Genomic DNA, 19,941 nt, shown 5'->3' on the forward strand with positions numbered 1-19,941 from the left:
TGGTGTGCCAAAATTTGAGAGTACTACAGTCAGAGGAAATACAACAGCAAATATTACACCTGTACTGACAACACAACTGAGAGGACCTATAAGTATCACAGGAAGCACTGCAGGAACTACTTCACCTGTTCTGACAACTAGTGTGACAAAATTTGAGAGTACTACAGTCAGAGGAAGTACAACAGCAAATATTACACCTGTACTGACAACACAACTGAGAGGATATATAAGTACCACAGGAACAGGAAGCACTGCAGGAACTACGTCACCTATTTTGACAACTGGTGTGACAAACTTTGAGAGTACTACAGTCAGAGGAAGTACAACAGCAAATATTACACCTGTACTGACAACACATCTGAGAGAATCTATAAGTACCACAGGAACAGGAAGCACTGCAGGAACTACGTCACCTGTTTTGACAACTGGTGTGACAAACTTTGAGAGTACTACAGTCAGAGGAAGAACAACAGCAAATATTACACCTGTCCTGACAACACATCTGAGAGAATCTATAAGTACCACAGGAACAGGAAGCACTGCAGGAACCACGTCACCTGTTTTGACAACTGGTGTGACAAACTTTGAGAGTACTACAGTCAGAGGAAGCACAACAGCAAATATTACACCTGTCCTGACAACACATCTGAGAGAATCTATAAGTACCACAGGAACAGGAGGCACTGCAGGAACTATTTCACCTGTTCTGACAACTGGTTTGACAAAATTTGAGAGTACTACAGTCAGAGGAAGCACAACAGCAAATATTACACCTGTACTGACAACACACCTGAGAGGATCTATAAGTACCACAGGAAGCACCGCAGGAACTACTTCACCTGTTCTGACAACTAGTGTGACAAAATTTGAGAGTACTACAGTCAGAGGAAGTACAACAGCAAATATTACACCTGTACTGACAACACAACTGAGAGGATATATAAGTACCACAGGAACAGGAAGCACTGCAGGAACTACGTCACCTGTTCTGACAACTGGTGTGACAAAATTTGAGAGTACCTCAGTCAGAGGAAGTACAACAGCAAATATTACACCTGTACTGACAACACAACTGAGAGGATATATAAGTACCACAGGAACAGGAAGCACTGCAGGAACTACGTCACCTGTTCTGACAACTGGTGTGACAAAAATTTGAGAGTACCTCAGTCAGAGGAAGTACAACAGCAAATATTACACCTGTACTGACAACACAACTGAGAGGATATATAAGTACCACAGGAACAGGAAGCACTGCAGGAACTACATCACCTGTTCTGACAACTGGTGTGACAAAATTTGAGAGTACTACAGTCAGAGGAAGCACAACAGCAAATATTACACCTGTCCTGACAACACATCTGAGAGAATCTATAAGTACCACAGGAAGCACTGCAGGAACTACTTCACCTGTTCTGAAAACTGGTGTGACAAACTTTGAGAGTACCTCAGTCAGAGGAAGCACAACAGCAAATATTACACCTGTACTGACAACACAGCTGAGAGAATCTATAAGTACCACAGGAAGCACTGCAGGAACTACTTCACCTGTTCTGACAACTAGTGTGACAAAATTTGAGAGTACCTCAGTCAGAGGAAACACAACAGCAAGTACTACATCTGCATTGACAACACACCTGAGAGGAAGCACCACAGAAAATACTCTGCCTATTCTGACAACACATTTGATAGAATCTGGAACTGCCATTGGAATAGAAAGCACAGCAGCATCTAATTTGTCTGTACTTTCAACTCATTTAATGAAATCTGATAATTCAACAGGAACAGAAACCAAAACAGCTATTACACCTATACTGACAACTAGCTTGGTGAAGTCTATGAGTAACAGGGGGACAGTAATTACATTATTATCTACTACATCTATACTGTCAGCTAGTCTGAAACAATCTTTGAGTAATACAATAACAGAAAGCACAGGGACAATATCTATACCTCTACAATCTGGCTTGACAGAATTTGTTAGTTTCATGGCAACAAACAACACAGCAGAAAGTACTACACCTGTACTTATAAAATGTGTAAGTACCACAGGAACATGGAGCACAGCAGAAAGTAATACCACTGTACTGACAACACATCTGATAGCATCTGTAAGTACAACAAGAACAGGTACCACCAACCCTGAAATGACAACTGTTCTGTTAAAATCTGAATGTACAACAGGAACAGAAAGTACAGAAGCATCTACGAAACCTCTAGTGACAGTGAGTCCGATAGACTGTGCCAGTACCACAGGAACAAATAGCACAGCTTCACCTCCTTTATCAAGTGCATCTAAAACTCCAAGAAACACAGCAGAGGCTGTGAGCTCTACAAGCATAGGAAGTCTTCCACCACCAATAACAACAACCTTGCCTACAGGTAATCTTATTATAACTTTTACTTAGATGAGATTTATTTATTTATTTATTTATTTATTTAATTTTATATACCGACAGCCGTTTGCACATCATGCCGGTTTACATGTAACTTACAACCATAACATATATAGGCAGAAGCCTTTACAAATAACAGTATGTAACATAAATGCAGTAACAGAGCAAGAAACTAATGCAGTAACAGAGCAAGAAACTAAATAACTTAGGGAGGGAGGGGTAGGGGTAGTCATGACAAAGGGGGGGGGCGGGGGGAGGGTGAAAACAGACACAAGGGGATAAGATATGTACAAGGGATTCAAGCAATAAGTTGATATGTATAATGGTTTTATACAAAGTTGTATAGACGTGAAAACAAAAGTCATTGGGGTGAGGTGATAAGTGTGACTTGTACTAAGTAACATGTTTTAAAAGCAGGAAGTTAAGTGAGAGGTTTGTAGTTCCTTAATTAGTTTGAGGGGGTAGGAGTGGGGTGTAGGTCCTGGTGGGGGGTGTTAGTGAGAGAAGATGGACGGGTAAGGTTATTGGAAGGTGAGCATGGGATAGGATGGGATAGACACAGAGGGACAGTAATGGTAACGAGAAGGATAGGAGAAGAACACAGATGGAATAAGACCTGTCACAACACAGTGGTTAGACACAATGGGGCGGATTTTCAGAGCCCTGCTCGCCTAAATCCGCCCAAAACCGGGCGGATTTAGGCGAGCAGGGCCCTGCGCGCCGGTGAGCCTATTTTATATAGGCTCACCGGCGCGCGCAGAGCCCCGGGACTCGCGTAAGTCCCGGGGTTCTCCGAGGGGGGCGTGTCGGGGCGTGTCGGGGGCGGGCCCGGTTGTCGCGGCGTTTAGGGGGCGTGTTGGCAGCATTTTGGGGGCGGGTACAGGGGCGTGGCTACAGCCCGGGGCGGTCCGGGGGCGTGGCCGCGCCCTCCGTACCCGCCCCCAGGTTGCGTCCCGGCGCGCAACAGGCCCGCTGGCGCACGGGGATTTACTTCTCCCGGAGGGGGGGGGTGTAGATATTTGCTGTTGTGCTTAGAGAAAGGTAAGGGGGGGGGTGTAGACAGGGCCGGGCGGGTGGGTTAGGTAGAGGAAGGGAGGGGAAGGTGAGGGGAGGGCGTTAGAGGATTCCCTCCAAGGCCGCTCTGATTTCGGAGCGGCCTTGGAGGGAACGGGGGTAGGCTGCGCGGCTCGGCGCGCGCCGGCTATACAGAATTCATATTCTTGCGCGCGCCGATCCAGGATTTTAGTGGATACGCGCGGCTCCGCGCGTATCTACTAAAATCCAGCGTACTTTTGTTGGCGCCTGGAGCGCCAACAAAAGTACGCCTATGCGCGCTATTTGAAAATCTACCCCAATGAGTGGACCAATTGGTCAATTTCTACCAGCATTTATGCTTCTCTGTTTCTAGCTGGGGGATGGGCAGTCCATGTTGGTAGTTCAGCTGAAGTCAGAATTACTTGCATCAGACGTGACTAGATTACAGTTCTTAAAGACACACGTCAATCTAGCCAATTGAAAACATCAGGAAACAATAACTTGCATTAGAAGTTATTACTTTGCAATTCAGACACTTGGATTTAAATCCCAAAGTAGCTGAGAATTTTAGCATTTTTTAAGTTGGCTGGTTAAAGGTCCACCTTAATAGATGCAACCTTATAAGTAATTTATCTGAAAAATATCCCCACCCGTCAGCACAACTGGTCATCATTATTATTATAACACTGTTGACATAACTGTGAGGCAGCCATGGACTGAATGTATTTATTTATTTAAAATATTTTTAATCTGTCCATCAATAATTCTAGGCAAGGATCAAGTTATGGCTATTTAAAAAGACAGAGGTAAATGTATTTGCAGGATTCAATAACATTTTGAATGTAAATGATGCAAGAGGTCCTCCTCCTCTGAGAAATGAACAATGAAAGCCTACAATGGAGGTAGGACTTGCATAGCTAGAGACTAACTGCATCAAGAAATGTTCAGTTTGACAGAAAATCCTGCTCTGTTTTACCCTGATCATTTCAGTTGCTGCCTGTTGCCGAGTCTTGAAATAGTGCGTGATGAGAAAGCATAGTACTCACCAGTGACTGAATCTAATGAATTCAGCAACCATCCTTGATGCAGGCAAGCCATCCATTGACCTTAAATGACTACTGGCTCTTGTGGGGTCAAAATGTAAAAATAAAGATATTACATAGTATCATCACAACATACTGTATCATCTACTTACTCATTCCCAAAGCATACAGCAGCAAAAAGGTAAAAAGATATCTTGATAATAATTCTCCTGTAAGGTGAAAGTAATTGATATTTTGGTGCTTCACCTCATAGTTCACCCTGCATTCCTACAAACTGGCTGCAAAGTGGTGACCATTCCTAGCAGGAGAGGGCCCCGACGTGGTCTGCCTCCGAGGCACACTGGAATCTCACAGCAGCTCAAGAGTCACGGCAGCTGCCCATGAGCAGCCCAGCTACCTGGCAGCAGGACTGCAGGGACAGCAACGCAAGCAAGGCCTTAGAAAGGGAAAAACCCAGAGGCGTTAAATACTCACCTGCAGATGAAGACAGTGTTACAGCTAAAAGCATACAAAAGACATCCACCCAGGGCATGGGAACCCCCTTCCACACTATAAGGGCTAAAACCGTCCATGCCCACAACTTTGGTGGCTGCCTGAGGGTGCGGGGTGTGGTTGGGTAGCTCTGCACAGCTGAGCAAGAAAAAATCTTAAGAATAGGGAGGGTAAACTTGCAAAGACATCATCACAAGTGGTAAAATGGTGCTTCACAATGGAAATGGCCTGTTATAAACTCACCTGCCTGACTTATTTATTTAATTTAACACTTTTCTATACCGACCTTCATGGTAGAGACCATATCAGGTCGGTTCACATCGAATAGGGGAACTGAACCAAGAACAGTAACCAAAAACAAAAGGTTGAACATGAAAAAAGCAAAGTTACATTTAACAGGGAAATTAAACTTGGAGGCATAGACTGCTGGAAGGAAGGAAAGGCTAGAGATAGCGGAGACATTATTAGTATGAACAGAGCAGTCAGGAGGCTCTTATTCTGGTCTTAGGGGTAAAAATGGAAATCCATTGCTCCTAAAGGAAGTTCTGTCGACTATTGTGTGTCATGGGTATCTGAGAAGGCTTGGCGGAAAAGCCAGGTCTTAAGTTTTTTCTTGAATGTTGGTAGGCAGGGCTCCATTCTGAGGTCAGCTGGGATGTCGTTCCAGATAGTTGGGCCTGCTGTTGAAAAGGACTTGCACTCAGAGGTGTCCTGAATGCACGTGAATTTACCCAAGCTGAGCGGAGGCGCTATGGGGAAGGAGTTTGGACTTCTGCGCATACTTTTGGATTTCAAAACATTTCTGCAGGTGTGATTGTGTGCAGGTAGCTTCGGCGAGTTAATTTATATATGTGCGCCAGTCTGCCCTGAATATTGGTGTAACTTATGCACGCATCTGCCGACATTCCTTACGGGTGTTACAGAATTACCCCCCCTAATTCCCAAATGCTATAGTACACAGTACATCATCACCCCCCCTCCAAGTAATCACAATGGGGCGGATTTTAAGAGCCCTGCGCGCCGGTGCGCCTATGTTCAATAGGCGCACCGGCGCGCACAGAGCCCCGGGACTCGCGTAAGTCCCGGGGTTTTCCGAGGGGGGCGTGTCGGGGGCGGGGCTGAGTGGCGCGCCGTTTTTGGGGCGGGACGCGGTGTTTCGGGGGCGGGCCCGGGGGAGTGGTTTTGGCCTGGGGCGGTCCGGGGGCATGGCCACGCCCTCCGGAACCGCCCACGGGTTGCGTCTAGGCACGCCAGAAGCCCGCTGGCACGCGGGGATTTACTTCTCCCTCTGGGAGGCGTAAATCCCCCAACAAAGGTGGGGGGGGGGGGGGTTTAGACAGGGCCGGGGGGGTGGGTTAGGTAGAGGAAGGGAGGGGAAGGTGAGGGGAGGGCGTTAGCGAAGTCCCTCCAAGGCCGCTCCGATTTTGGAGCGGCCTTGGAGGGAACGGCGGCAGGCTGCGCGGCTCGGCGCACGCCAGCTACACGGAATAGGCAGCCTTGCGCGCGCCGATCCAGGATTTGCGCGGCTACGCGCGTATCTACTAAAATCCCGCGTACTTTTGTTTGCGCCTGGAGCGCCAATAAAAGTACACGAACGCGCCGTTTTTGAAAATCTACCCCAATATGATTTTCAAAATCATAAGCCAGCTAAATGTCACTGTTTGAATATCCTGCCTCAGTTATTGCCTCCCACACAGCTGGATCGTTTTTTTATTCGGCTACAAGGTTATCTGGCCAAGTAGGGGGCAGGGCAGGGGTGTTGCAAGCTGGACATTTTGTTCCGCTGAATAAGCCAGAAAAACACGGATGTTCAGCATTATCCAGCTTAGACTCCAGCCGGGTAAGTTTAGGACTGCTATTCATTGGTTCTGATGTTATCTGAATAAACCGTTCCAGCTAACTTTAAAACAGCAGAGTATATTCAGCGGTGTGTGGCCTTCCGCTAAATATCTCAGCCAAGTTGGACGAATAAGTTTACCCAGCTTTCCTTAGGCAGCCGGAGAGTGGCTGAATATGGACCTCATTGATGTGCTGGAATAGCACGAACGCCGCATAAGAACATAATTCCAAACTCAATGCGACAAGATAATCAAACAGCAAATCTAGTAGAAGACCACAAGCCATTAAGTAATCCTCACAATCCGGCCCATGCAACGTCGGCGCGTGCCAAAGGGGCGCTCATGCTTGAGCCCCTGCTCCCTTGACGCGCGCCGATCCACCTCTGCAGGGCGCCCGATGCTACATGCAAAATGAGCTGCCACGGTAAAAAGGAGGCGTTGGGGGGAAATCGCGCGCCCCTAAGAGCCTCCTGGGCAGTGGGAGCTCGGGAGAGGCGGCGGTCGGTCCCTTAGGGAAATGGATGCTCGATTTTAGAGCCTCCCTTTTCCTAACCTGACCGCCGGCACACTTTTTTTCTTATTTTTTTGGGGACATTTCTAGCTTTTTAGTTTCTTCCGACTTATGTGCAGTTAGCTTTTCCAGTGAGCACCCGTGATCGAGTCCTAAAGCCGGAGGTGCACGGCAACCTTATCGGCGACCTCGGGTTTACTGCAGACATCTGGAAGGGGATTTAAATTCCACTTGCCTACAGCGGGGGCAAGTTTCAAAGCCACTTACATGCATAAAACCTTTTTTTTTTTTATGCCCTTAATTGGCCCTTTCACAAAATCCCCGGCAGGTATGCGTGTAAACCTGCACATGTAACGTGATTTACACATGTACTTTTTACACCCGTGACATTGCAAGGATCTCTGGTGCCCGGGACGCCGATACATTTGTGTGAACCCCCCCCCACACACACCTTTCCCACCACTACCACTATCCTCCTTATAGAAATGCTGAGGGTCACGCCATCTCTCGCCTTCTTCCTGCCTGTGGCTGAAAACAAATGTTAAGAGAGGCCTCCGGGGACCCCCCTACGGCCCGGTGCTGGGGGCTTTGACCCTCCTGCCCCTCTCGCTACGGCGCTGTTTTACAGGCGCTCACCGGGGGACTTCTCACGGAGGGTGCACGTATCCAAGGCAAAGAGCCTTGACCTTCCTGAGAAACGCTCTGTCGTCTGTTTGCAGGCTAAATGCCAGGCTCCTTACAACTTGCTGCTTTGAAGAGAACGTTACCCCATTTTTCTTCTTTCTTTCTCGTGCAGAGAGGATCCACCTGATTTTATCACTGAAGTTATCCTCCCGCCTTAATCTCACAGACGTCACAATTGGAAACGGGATTTTACTCCAGGTAAGGTGGTAAATTTCGGTTGTTCTTTGTTCTTGTCGTCCTTTCAAAGAGTAAAGACTCAGGCACCTTTTACCGGGGTAAAACAAGAGGGGCCCTCATTCTAAGGCTGCAGGCACTTGAGCTTCAGCTCTTTGGTTTTACCATTTCTGCTCTCTCTTTCTCTTCGGCCTTTGTGAACCTGCCTTCCACCGAGATTTCTCGCCCTCTCGGGGCTCCCTCTTATCGCTGGCCAGAGCTCCTCCATGCCCTTCAACTCTGGCATTCCCCGTTAGTGCCTCCTCAACCCCCCATCGCTTACCGTCTTGACGTTGGCTCTCTGATTGTTGTGCTTCGGTTCATGTGGACTTTAATGATGAGTCACATAGTACAACGATCACTCAAGCAGGCCCTAAGAAAGATGGGGGGGGGGGGGGGGGAAGGTGCCAGCTGGAAGTCAATACCAAAGAAGAACATCTGCAACTTTCTGGCTGGCACCCCAAAAGCTGCAGCAACAACATCAGCTGCAGCTGCACCCTCTCAAAATGCAGCATCTCACCCAGCAACAGCTAATAATGACATCTCTGCTGCAGCTGGGCACAATACTCCCGTCCCAGCACTGCTATCTGCTGGGGCAGAGACCCCCTATTTTAGGGGGTCTCTGCCTACCACTGCCCACTGCCCACCACTGAGGCAGCCATTCAGGCTGACAGTACCCCTTCCTTCCACCTCAGAGGTGGCTGCGTCGCCAGCCAGTGAAACAAGCGGCGTCCCTGCAGCTGCAGGATTTACTAAAATACCCTAGGCGGCAACAGGGCGCAAGAAGGATAAAGCTCAGAGCCCAAGTTCCTCCCCGGTCATTGAATCCACTTCTGCTGCAGTCAAACCGCAGCAAAGGAGTTCCCGTGAGGCGATGGTGTCGGTGTGGCAGCTGGGGGCTCTGCCGGGAGGGACGTAGGATGAGCACCACAGCCGGGGGTCAGGCAGTCGAGTCCCATACCCAATACAACATGTCACCTACCCTTTCCACGGGCTAACCCGGAGGGCACGGGGTAAGGTGTCCAGCAATGGGAGGGGCAACTATCGAGGACCATGTCATGGCACTAGCCAATGTGGTGGGTCCTACAGCCATCGTGGAGGCTGGCAGGATGTACGGAAACATAGTATTTTTCCTCCATACGCTGGCTGCCATACATACGGCAATTGTATAGTGGTGGAGGGTGGTCTTTGTACCAGTTGAGTCTCTGGAGGTCCCCGGAACCAAGGTGGTGCTATCAAATGAGCCACCCTAGATTCCTGAGGCAGTAATAATGGGTCACCTGTGTACCCTGGAGGAGGTTCGCTCTCCCATCACCGTGATACCCCAGGGGTGCAGGCACAGGACTCTATGCCATGCCCTGCCCTATAGACTGCAGGTGACCAGGAAGCTGCCTCAGGGAAGGGAGGACGTGGAGGGCTCTTTTATTATCCCACATGAGGGAGCCCCCGCACACTTATCTACTATAGCACGGAGGAGGTGAGGTGTTTCCTGTGCCGAGAGGTGGGGAATACCCACAAAGTATGCCCCAAGGCAAAGAAAGCCAATAAGTCTACTGCCCCCGAGCTGCCCCCTCATCTGTTGCTGCTACGAACACCATAGCAGCTACAAAGGCCTCTACCCAAAACTCCAGCTGTACCTCTGAGGGCCAAGGTCCTAGCCTCCCTACCACCTCTGCTAGGACCCACCTAGTTGACACCACTCGGGTCTCCCCCTCCACTGCCAAAATTGCAGATGCCCATCCCCCCCAACATAACTGCCAGTGCCGAGGAACAGGAGACCTTGATGGGGGGGGGGGGGGGGGGGGGCTCTGAAACCATCTCAGAGGTCCCCAGGAACATCACAGCCAGAACCCCTACTCCCAAATATGGCAATAAGTTGGAAACTTCCTCTAGCATGCAAAAAAAGCTGCAAAGAAAACCAACAGGGCATGCCAGAGTGACAGTGAAAATGCAGTCTCTCCATTCCCATCCCAAAGAGGTCTGCTCCTCACCCCAGTATTGTTGAGGAAGCTACCCCTGCAAATAATACCTCACAGGGAGCACCTTGAATGAAAATGAAGCAGCCACCCCTGCAGAACCCACCTCAGAGAGGACCTCCCCCTATGAGTATGTGGCAGTGTCCCCCACAAATTCTAACTTGCAGGGAACTGCCTCAGATGACAAACTGGTAATCACCCTGCAAAATCCAACTTGTAGGGAACTGATGGGAATGTGGCAGCCACCCCAAAAGCAACCTCTATCAGCAGAGGACATTAGCCGCCCCCCCAATTTCAGCAGGGGGGATAGGGACAGCCTCTAGAGATTTGGCCGCTGCCAAAAAGATAATGGAGCAGCTTAAGGAAGGAGAAGAAATGCCTTCCCTGACAATATCCACATCTGAGTCCACCCACATGGAGGAAGTATCGAAAACTCTCGACCCCTTCCATATCATCTCTTCATGTGACAACACCTCTGCTGGAGAAGAAATAAAGACTGGACAGAGGGAAAGGAAGGAGCCGGGGGTGGATTGAGTGTGGAGTAAGTGCACAGGGGAGAAAAAGCCTGCTCCCAAAGACAGGAGGAGGATGTTGTTCACTTATTGGACAAGGGACTTGGAATTGGACTCTGAGAATCCAGGCCCAAATAACAGCAAGGGCCTGGAGCAGATGCCAAAAGCATCAGAACTCAAAGCAATCAGTGGCCCGAACCGTGAAACATCAGCTCTCGTGGGCAGAGCAAGTCCCCAAGCAGATCTCCTTTGGTGAGATTCCCCCTCCACCATCGTGGCTCGGGAGGGTGGAAAATCCTCCTCCTGGCAGAACCACAGAGGAAATCCATTGCCTCTCTCTCCAAGCACCACCAGCTGGCCTGCAGACCTCTGAAACCCAGGCTGCTGAAGAGAGAGGGAGAGCCCCTTGGGGTTACCACCTGGTCAGGGTGGGGAGCCAGGTCTGACCCGGTCACAGATACCGAGGTCGAGACAATTAGCTGGGCAGATTTGGCATCAGGAGAGGCGAAGCCAGAGACAATGGCTAAGGAAGAAGAGGGTTTCCAAACTCTCATTGACCCTGGACTTGACCATGGAGACCAGCTCCACTGAAACACCGTAGGGAGAGGAAGCAACTCCTGCAGCCTAGTTAGAGGTTGCTCCTCCTCTCACTAGCCATTCTCTTGAGATTCCAGTAATGGTGAGCATAACCCTTCCGGAGGAGCTCCTGGAGTGGGTGCCTGTCACTTTGCTGGAAACTTTCTCCTCAGCTCTAGAGGTGCCATACCAAGCACCTCCAGTTTCCACTACTGGGGAGTCCACGGGTCCCTCACAATCAGAGACACCATCTCGGGGCAATGAGGAACCAATTAAGATCAATCTGAGGAGGAAGTCTCTCCCTGATCATGGGTAAAGCTTTGAAATCCTCAGCAGTGTGGAGACAAGGGATGATGAACAGTCAGATGATAAGTCTGTAGGTAGTGCAGAGCATGCAAACTCTGAGGCTCCCATCATTCCAAAACAGGAGAGCCTTCAATTTCTGGAGGGAACCCTGCATCTCAGAAAGAAGGAGCGCTTGGTGTTGGAGAAGTGACCAGATGCAGAATTGCTGTTGCGACTGGTCTGGGCCATTCTCTGAGCCAACCATCAACCAAACTGTAAGGGATGGCCGAACTTATCCATCTCTGTAAGTTCTATAACAGCCTCAAGCTCCTCAAGTAAGGACTTGAGAATAACATCGACAGAGGATGGCTTTTAATGAAGGCACACTCAATGTCAACAGCTGTAGGTTGGGGTTTTGGAGACTCCAGGTACTCAGCTTCCTGCGAGGGGAGAAGTATGCTGTGAACTTCCTCCAAGGGACCCACACCACTCCAGCAGATGAGGCCAACTGGCTGCTGGAGTGGCGCGACAGTGATTTCTTTAACCACCTCTCTGCTACATCCTGTGGGGTGGTGACACTGTTTGCAGAGACCTTTCAGCCTGAGGTGCTTTATGTAAAGACCGCCATGCCAGGAAGACTGCTGCATGTCAGGGTCTGGCTCAAGTGCAGAATCGTTAATTTCGTTAATGTATACACTCCGAGCGCAGGGCCCAGTAGGCAGCAGTTATTCAGCCAGATGTTAACCTATCTTGACAGCTTGGATATCGACGAAGCTATGGTGCTTGGGGGTGATTTTAATTGTACCCTCGAAGCCCTGGACAGGAACAGCCAGGAACCACACCATTTTTAGAGATGGCGCCGGCCGTCCATTGCTCCTACCATGTGACATGGGGCCTGCCAATGGCACAGATATCCTGTCACATACTAAGGACAAAGGGCCATCGGCACCATTTTCTTTATTGGCAACCAACGGCCTGAGAGCGGGAGAACGCTCCTAGGACCCCCACTGGACCACCAGTTACTTAAAAATTTTGGGGGGGGGATTGGAGGGGTCCGGAGGGTGGGGGGATACTAAAGAACTAATTGTAAAGGGTCGGGCTGTGTTTTTGGGTTATCGGCTTGGCGCAGCCGATAAAAAAAAAAACGATTGGACCGCGGGAAAAATAATTTCCCAATAGTCCACGAAACTGGAACCGATTCCGGTTCTGATTCACATCTCTATAAATTAATACATAATGAAAAAGCAGAATGGCTGAACACAGCCCTTTGTGTACACATCCCTAACAGAAACCTGAGATCAGCCAACAAAGCACGCCTAACTATTCCATCAATCAAAACAGCAAGACTAACACAAGTAAGAGAAAGGGTGCTTTCTTTGGCAGGACCTATACTATGGAACACCATGCCCTTAGAGTTAAGATTAAAAAGAGACATCAAAACCTTTAGAAAAAGTTTAAAAACATGGCTCTTTAAACAAGCTTATCACAAAGAGAAGGGAGAATAGAACCCAGGGAAGTTCAAGGTACGGACAATAGAACATCCACACACATCACCGTATTCAAAATGTATGTAGTTTAATTTTATTTTTTCGTTCATCACTAAAGGATAGTGCTAGTACAGCATCCTTTGGGAGCACAGGCCTTGTCGTGCCTCCGGGCTTCAAGACTGTCCTCATTGATCTTATGGCCATCTCTCTCCTCTCCTCCAACACTGCGCACGGAAAGGCCAAGGACTCTCCGTCCACACCCGATGCCCTGGGATCAGCACCAATCCTCCCCGGGGACTCGGACAGCCCCTCCTCCCCCACCACATCCAAACCTCAGGGTGGGGAGAGCGTATCTGGCACTCCCGGGCTAAGCGAAATTTCCTCGGCCAAAGTAGGGGATCCGAGCTCCTGGTCCTCCCTCTCAGTGGCCCTCACTTCCGGCGTCTGTGGCATGGACACGAGAAAGCTGTCAATCCTCTGCTGTCCCATCAGTCCAAACTCCATTTCTGGTAAATTATCTCTCACTTTCGCCTTACGCTTGGGTATGCGGCATTTTTAACAAGCAATTCTTAGCTGAAATATTGTAAAAAGAAATCGGGACAGCAGAGCAACTCTCTCCTGCGCCCTATGTGTCAGCCATCTTGGCTCCTTGATAACATCTATTTGGTCCGGGATCTGATCCATCTCACTCGCAGGACTGGTCTGCCGATCCCTTTCTCATTCTAGACCAAGAGAAGGCATTCAATAGGGTGGATCATGGATACCTCATGGAAACCCTGCAGGTGTTTGGTTTTGGCCCACACTTTCTGGGTTTTCTCAAACTCCTGTACAGCTCTGTAGAGTGCCTCATGAAGGTCAGTTGGTCCCTAATGGCACCTCTGGCATTCAGGCGAGGAGTATGTCAAGGGTGCCCCTTGTCATGGCAACTGTATGCACTAGCCATTGAGCCTTTCCTGCACCTCCTATGCAGGAGGCTTACTGGGCTGGCGCTGCAGGAACCCGAGATGCAGATGACTCTTTTGGCATATGCCAATTATGTACTCATTGTGGCCCAAGACCAGGTTGATCTAGTGGGGACACAGGAGTGTCAGCAGGTGTACTCTGTCGCATCCTTGGCAAGGATCAACAGAGCCAATTATTTCGGGCTTTTAGTAGGAAGACAGGTGGATACACTCCCTGAAGCTTTTTGTCATCTAGCTTGGATGGGGAAATGTTGCAATACTAGCCTTTTATCAAGCTCTGATTAAAGCCCAGAACTTGTTCTCCAAGACCAGAGAAGTCCCAGCAGCCTTGAGCATAGAGTTTTTAGCTGAGCCTCTACTCTTCACCCATGCTTAGGTGTGAGCATGCTTGTGTCCCCCATGGTTCACCGTTGGCTAATGCTGGCCAGGATCACAAAGGTTGGGGATCTCCTGGACTACGATAAATGTGAGTGGGTGACACCAGAGACCCTAGCCCATCTCATGGGTCTTACAACCCCTCATCTCACCCGTTGTGTGCTCCAGGAGATCAGGAACACCATAACACCCGATGAGTGCTCCTTCCTCGAGGGGGTTCTGCAGACTGGATGTCCCCACGAGAGTCAGAGCCCCATGTGTCTGGATCTGTTTATCAGTTGCATGCCCTGCGAATTCCTTCAGCCTCCCCACCCAGACTACCCATCCAGGTTGTCTGATTTCATTCTGGCACATTTCTGCACCATCCGAGGCACAATATCTACTTGCTTGTGCTACACTTTATGCATTTCCTCACCCTCATCTCCCATCCAGATACCTTCTGGCGGGATGTTCTTCTACCACAATAATACACTCCTCAGCTCTAGCCACACCTACAAGTGAAAGCACCCCCGCTATCCCAAAGCCCTCCCTCCACACCCATCCTCCCCCCCCCCCCATTTATTTATTTATTTATTTATTTATTATTTTTATATACCGACATTCGATCTCAATCGAGATATCACACCGGTTTACATTCAGGTACTGTAGGTATTCCCTATCCCCAGAGGGCTTACAATCTAAGTTTTGTACCTTCCTAAACCCTGTTTTGTACATTCCTAAACCCTGTCATTCCTCTACCCCCCTTTTTTGTAAAATTCAAAATATATTACCCCCCTGTCTCACCCCTCCCCCCTCCTCACCCTACCCCTAGCCAATCCCATTTTCCTCGGTCCTATTTATCCGCTTCTAAACTGTCTTGCCTAATCCCTCCTACCTCCTAGTATGAATGTATCCAACATGCAAACCACCAATTTTACCTTGGCACATGCAGTATAGTTAATTTCTTATAAACTGTTCTAAATTATATTGTAAAAACTGTTCTAAGTTATATTGTAAAAACAACCTCTCCTAAGCCCGGTTTTCCATACGTTAACCACCATCTTTACATTAGCACATGTATTATAATTAGTATCTTGTTAACTGTTCTAAGTTATACTGTAAAAAATAAGCAGCCCATGTCTTATTTACTGTTCAGTTGTTATATGAACCAATGTGATATCTCGATCGAATGTCAGTATACAAAAATAAATAAATAAATAAATACCATTTGAGGGCGAGAAGCCCCGGTGGGCATCTTTCTATTCCCAGCATATTCCAAGGCCCACCGGGGATCTGAGCTGGAGAAGTTTGCATGGTGCCCTCAGCACAGGTGAGTTCTTAGCCCATTTCATGGACTCCTCGCCATCCTGTCCCTTTTGTGGGATATCAGAGTCCGTCTTTCAGTAAATTTACTTCTTTTGTGCCAGGCTGCAGCCCCTTTTTTTTATTTTCCTCAAAAACCTTCTTCTGCAGTTCTGGCTTCATTTCTCTTACCACATGTTTGTTTTTTGTACGTACCAAGTCTCGAACCCCAGCACAGGATCTCCTCATCAGTCTCCTCCTAGCCTTGCAAAAATGACCATCCATCAGACCAGGAGGCAACAACTGGACGGGGAGGTTCCCATGGGCTGCGAGGTCCTGTTCCGGGCATTGGTGCGCTCCCGTCTTCGACCAGAGCACTATTTTGCTGTGTCTACTGGCTCAGTTGACTCCTGTGCCAGGTAATGGACACTAAATAGTGTGCTCTGCTCACCCCCTGTCCCCCCGGATTATGTTTTATACTTCAACATTTGATTTACCCCGGTGCGCTGTATTTCATTTTTGAGTTACAGGCACATTAACTGTTTCTGTTGAATTTTAGTTTGGATTGGTCTGTTTTCTTGGTTCTCCTTTAAGGGATCCAAGGTTGCACATGTTGCTCTGGTACCACCACCAGGTGGCATCGGATTGTTGCCGATCTAAAATAGGCCTGGTTTTACTCCCCTGCATGCAGGTACTTATATTCTTGCTTTTGTTAGAGAATGCAATAGGGAAATCAAAAGAAGTCCCAGCATGCAATGGGATAAAACCAGTACTGGATCAACCTGTCCTGAAAATATGAGGCCAGTTGGCAACCCTATCCTCAGCCTCTCTCAATACTGGAGCTGCTAGTTTGCAAGAGAGAGATTTTGAACCTACGTGATAATACATGCCACTACAACTTCCTTTCTCTTCTCCATCCTTCCAGTAAAATACCTTATTTATTTACCCCGTTGACTGCAGTGATGGAAGAAAAGGACAGATATCACTTTCTCCCCTCCCTTGATCATGCCCAGCTAGCACAGAAATCTTCACCAAACTTTGAATAAGCTATTTTCCAACCTTTGTGTCTGTAGTTTTAATTTATCCTCTGTCTCTACTGGCTCTTGGATTTCTCTTAGTTTTCTCTCTGTCTCATTCCTTGTTCTTATAAAGCTTATAATATTTTCTGGTCCTCCTCTAATTTCTTTATCATTTGTTATTTTTCCTCCATGTGTATATCTCTTTCTATCCACCAGCTGTCTCTCCACAGCTCATTATCTTGTCTCACCTCCTCCTAATATCACCCCTCCTGCCACTTCCATCTTCCTCTTCACCTTTTCTTGCTTTATCCCTCCAAGATGATCCCCTCTCTTCTCATAACCCTTCTATTGGTTTGCCTTCCCCATCAGCACTCCCCTCCACCACTCTGTCCATGCAGCTCCTTTCTCAGTTCACCTCTCTCTTCCTCTTAAGTTCCTGCCACCTAATTGTATCCTCTTTTCTCTTCCCCTCATCTACTGTTATTCTTCTCACAGCCGGTGTCCCCTTTCTCAGCCCCTACAGCCTGTGTCTATTCTTCTACTTTTGAACTGTCAAAGATTCTTTGTGACGGATTACGACAATATCAATTTTACTCATATCAGGGCCGATATAATAAGAGCCGTGGTGAAATCGGGGCCAGTTGTCTGTGCGCATTTTTTTTTTTTTAGTGCGCATGGCAAAAGCAGGCACCCCCGTGGGATGTAATAAGGGGACGGCATGCAAATTAGATATGCGCAGAAAATCCGTGCGAAACAAATACCTGCGTAGATATGCATGATATAATGCATGCTGAAGGCCTTCTAGAGTAAGCTGTGCATAAATCCACATTAATGTGGGGACCCGTGATTGATTCTCGGTTGAAAACCTTTAAGACCGTAGTGAGTTAGTGGTCTGGGAGTGGGGGCTGAAGGTGGGTAGAGCAATGTCTAACCCCTTCTTGATATTACATAACCAGAGATATAAAGCTGAGCCGAATACATTCCATAGTCATAAATTAATAAGCTAATATGAATTAAAATGTCCAAATATATTTGCAAATGTGACTCTAATTATCAATTAAATCCAAACGGAGGAAAAGACCTCAGAAACCACACCAGCTTGTTGCTCAGCGGTTTCAATTCAAGCTTTTATACTGTATAATCGTTGGTCAAAAATAACCCCTCCATCTCCTTATTTTTCTTACATTTTTTTTGCTTTTAATCTTTAATTATTAGTGCAATAGAACTACAGTTATCAATTGCTAAGACATAGATAAAGGGGTTAAATTAACACATTTGAAATTTGTGTTAATTCAACCTCTTTTTAGTTGCCATACGTCCACTATACTGTATAGTGCATGCAGTTTTCAATTGCTATAGTCAGTTTATTACTCAGCTGATGTACATCTCTAATTCAGAAAACTTTTCCTGTTAATCTTCTAATATGAGTAACAATTTATTTATGTGTCAGTAGTGAGTGAAAGATGGGGAGGGTGGGTGGGAAAATCGAACACCACTGATTATTTCTCCATGAAATTGCTCTCACACTTTCCCACAGTAAAAAGAATTTACTTTTGCAAGCTCTTAACACACACCAAAAACTATTTTCTTTAACAAACTTTATAGACACACAGAATAACTTTAATCTTCTAATTATCTAGTCTTGGTGATACTATAATATATTAAACTGCCTTTATAACAAATTCATTGACATACAGGAAAAAACACTGTATCTAGATGTAAAAATGTCAGAGGAATAGGCATTCATGATAGCAGAGCAGAAGTGAGGATAAAGTGAGCAGATTATGTGCCCTCATATTTTCTGTATCTCTATAATGAAACTCATTCTATTTTCAGCTGAATCGATTTATAAAAGAACATTTTCCAGATATGACATTGACTTCATCCTTGAAAGGGATACGAAACATGTAAAATGCAGCTCCTCAAGAAGCTGGGACTTCCACAGGGAGAAACCAATCTGCTAAAAGTTTCCTCCATAGCTGAACATAAAGTAAAAGGATAATGGCCGTAAATTATACAATTGTAATTGTTAGAATATTTCTTGGAAATCCCTATCTAATATAGCACAGGAACCTCTTGCAAGTATTACCTCTATGATGTTTTAGCAATGACAAGCGCAAAGATATGATATTATTTCTTGATGTTCATATTTGTAATTTTATTGAGGAATATCATTGTGATTTGTCTGCTATTGTATTTCACTACAAAGTGTATAAATTATCTTTGTAATTTATTAAAAATTCAATAAAGAGAAATTGAAAAAAAAAATAAAGTAAAAGGATGCAGAGAGCAGAAGACAGTGAGGAGTAAGCTTCAGCTTATTCATGATCTTATTATAGAGGAAAATCTTGATATCTTGTGTATTGTAGAGAGTTGGCTACTTGACTCCGACGTTGTTGTTTTAAATCAGCTTTGCCCGAATGGATATACCTCATTTTCCCAGCCAAGAGTTTCTGACAGGGGTGGTGGTTTATTAATATTTATTTATTTATTTTTAGATTTTTATATACCGGTGTTCCTATATGAAATAAAGATCACATCGGTTTACATTGAAACAGAACATGAAAATTGCCAAAAGGCATTACATAGAACAAGGTTATGAAACTTGGAACAGGGTACATAAGTTCAAAATTTAACAATAACGTTGTAACATTGATGACCAAAAGATAAAGGAAAGAAAAGAAAAAGACTTAAACAATTAAGTTGACAGGTCTTATTGAGCATAAAAATTATAACGTATAAGTGAGAAAGTCTCAAGTGTCCTGCAGCAAGAGATTAGATACCGAAGTAGGTAGTGGTATGGAAAATGGGGGTTTGTGAAGAAGATATGCTCTTGCTGGTTGGAGGGGAAAAAATGATGATCATGGTCCTGGAAAAGCTTGGCTAAAGAGCCAGGTTTTATGTTTTTTTTTGAATGAAGAGTGGCAGAGCTCAAGCCGAATGTCTGGTGGGAGCGCATTCCATTGAATGGGGCCTGCTGTAGATATGGCACGTTTATGATGCGAGGATTTTGTTGAAGGTACATAGAGTGTGCCTTTATATGCTCCTCTGATGGGTCTAGAGGAGGAGTGAGGGCGTAGTTGGTTACATAATAATAGCTAAGGAACATTTTAAGTTAAAAACATTAAATCTTAGTGGGTCACTATCGCAGGAATTGATGCTTGCATATAATTCCTGTTTTTCGATTTGTTTGGTTTACTGTCCTCCTAAAATTTTGCATTCAAATCTCTCTTTATTATTTGAACAATTATTTCTT

The 19,941-nt window shown here is 46.6% G+C and overlaps 1 protein-coding gene across 1 annotated transcript; it reads left to right on the forward strand.

Annotated features, from left to right (window-relative positions):
* Positions 1-1,156: 1,156 nt before the first annotated feature.
* LOC115098672 (uncharacterized threonine-rich GPI-anchored glycoprotein PJ4664.02-like) lies at positions 1,157-19,122 on the forward strand. Its single transcript, XM_029615470.1, has 3 exons — positions 1,157-2,382; positions 8,112-8,197; positions 18,522-19,122. The coding sequence occupies exons 1-3, from the start codon at positions 1,761-1,763 to the stop codon at positions 18,594-18,596; spliced, it is 783 nt and encodes a 260-aa protein (XP_029471330.1). The 5' UTR covers positions 1,157-1,760; the 3' UTR covers positions 18,597-19,122.
* The last annotated feature ends 819 nt before the right edge of the window (positions 19,123-19,941 follow it).

Source organism: Rhinatrema bivittatum, chromosome 9 (genome assembly GCF_901001135.1).
Source record: "Rhinatrema bivittatum chromosome 9, aRhiBiv1.1, whole genome shotgun sequence".
NCBI lineage: Eukaryota > Metazoa > Chordata > Amphibia > Gymnophiona > Rhinatrematidae > Rhinatrema > Rhinatrema bivittatum.

Bases quoted from the DNA above. Each gene is read 5' to 3' on its own strand.
- LOC115098672 (XM_029615470.1), top strand. From the start codon at position 1,761: ATGAAATCTGATAATTCAACAGGAACAGAAACCAAAACAGCTATTACA. The intron at 2,383-8,111 runs GTAATCTTATTA...TTTCTCGTGCAG, and splicing joins AACAACAACCTTGCCTACAG to AGAGGATCCACCTGATTTTA. The intron at 8,198-18,521 runs GTAAGGTGGTAA...TTCTATTTTCAG, and splicing joins GAAACGGGATTTTACTCCAG to CTGAATCGATTTATAAAAGA.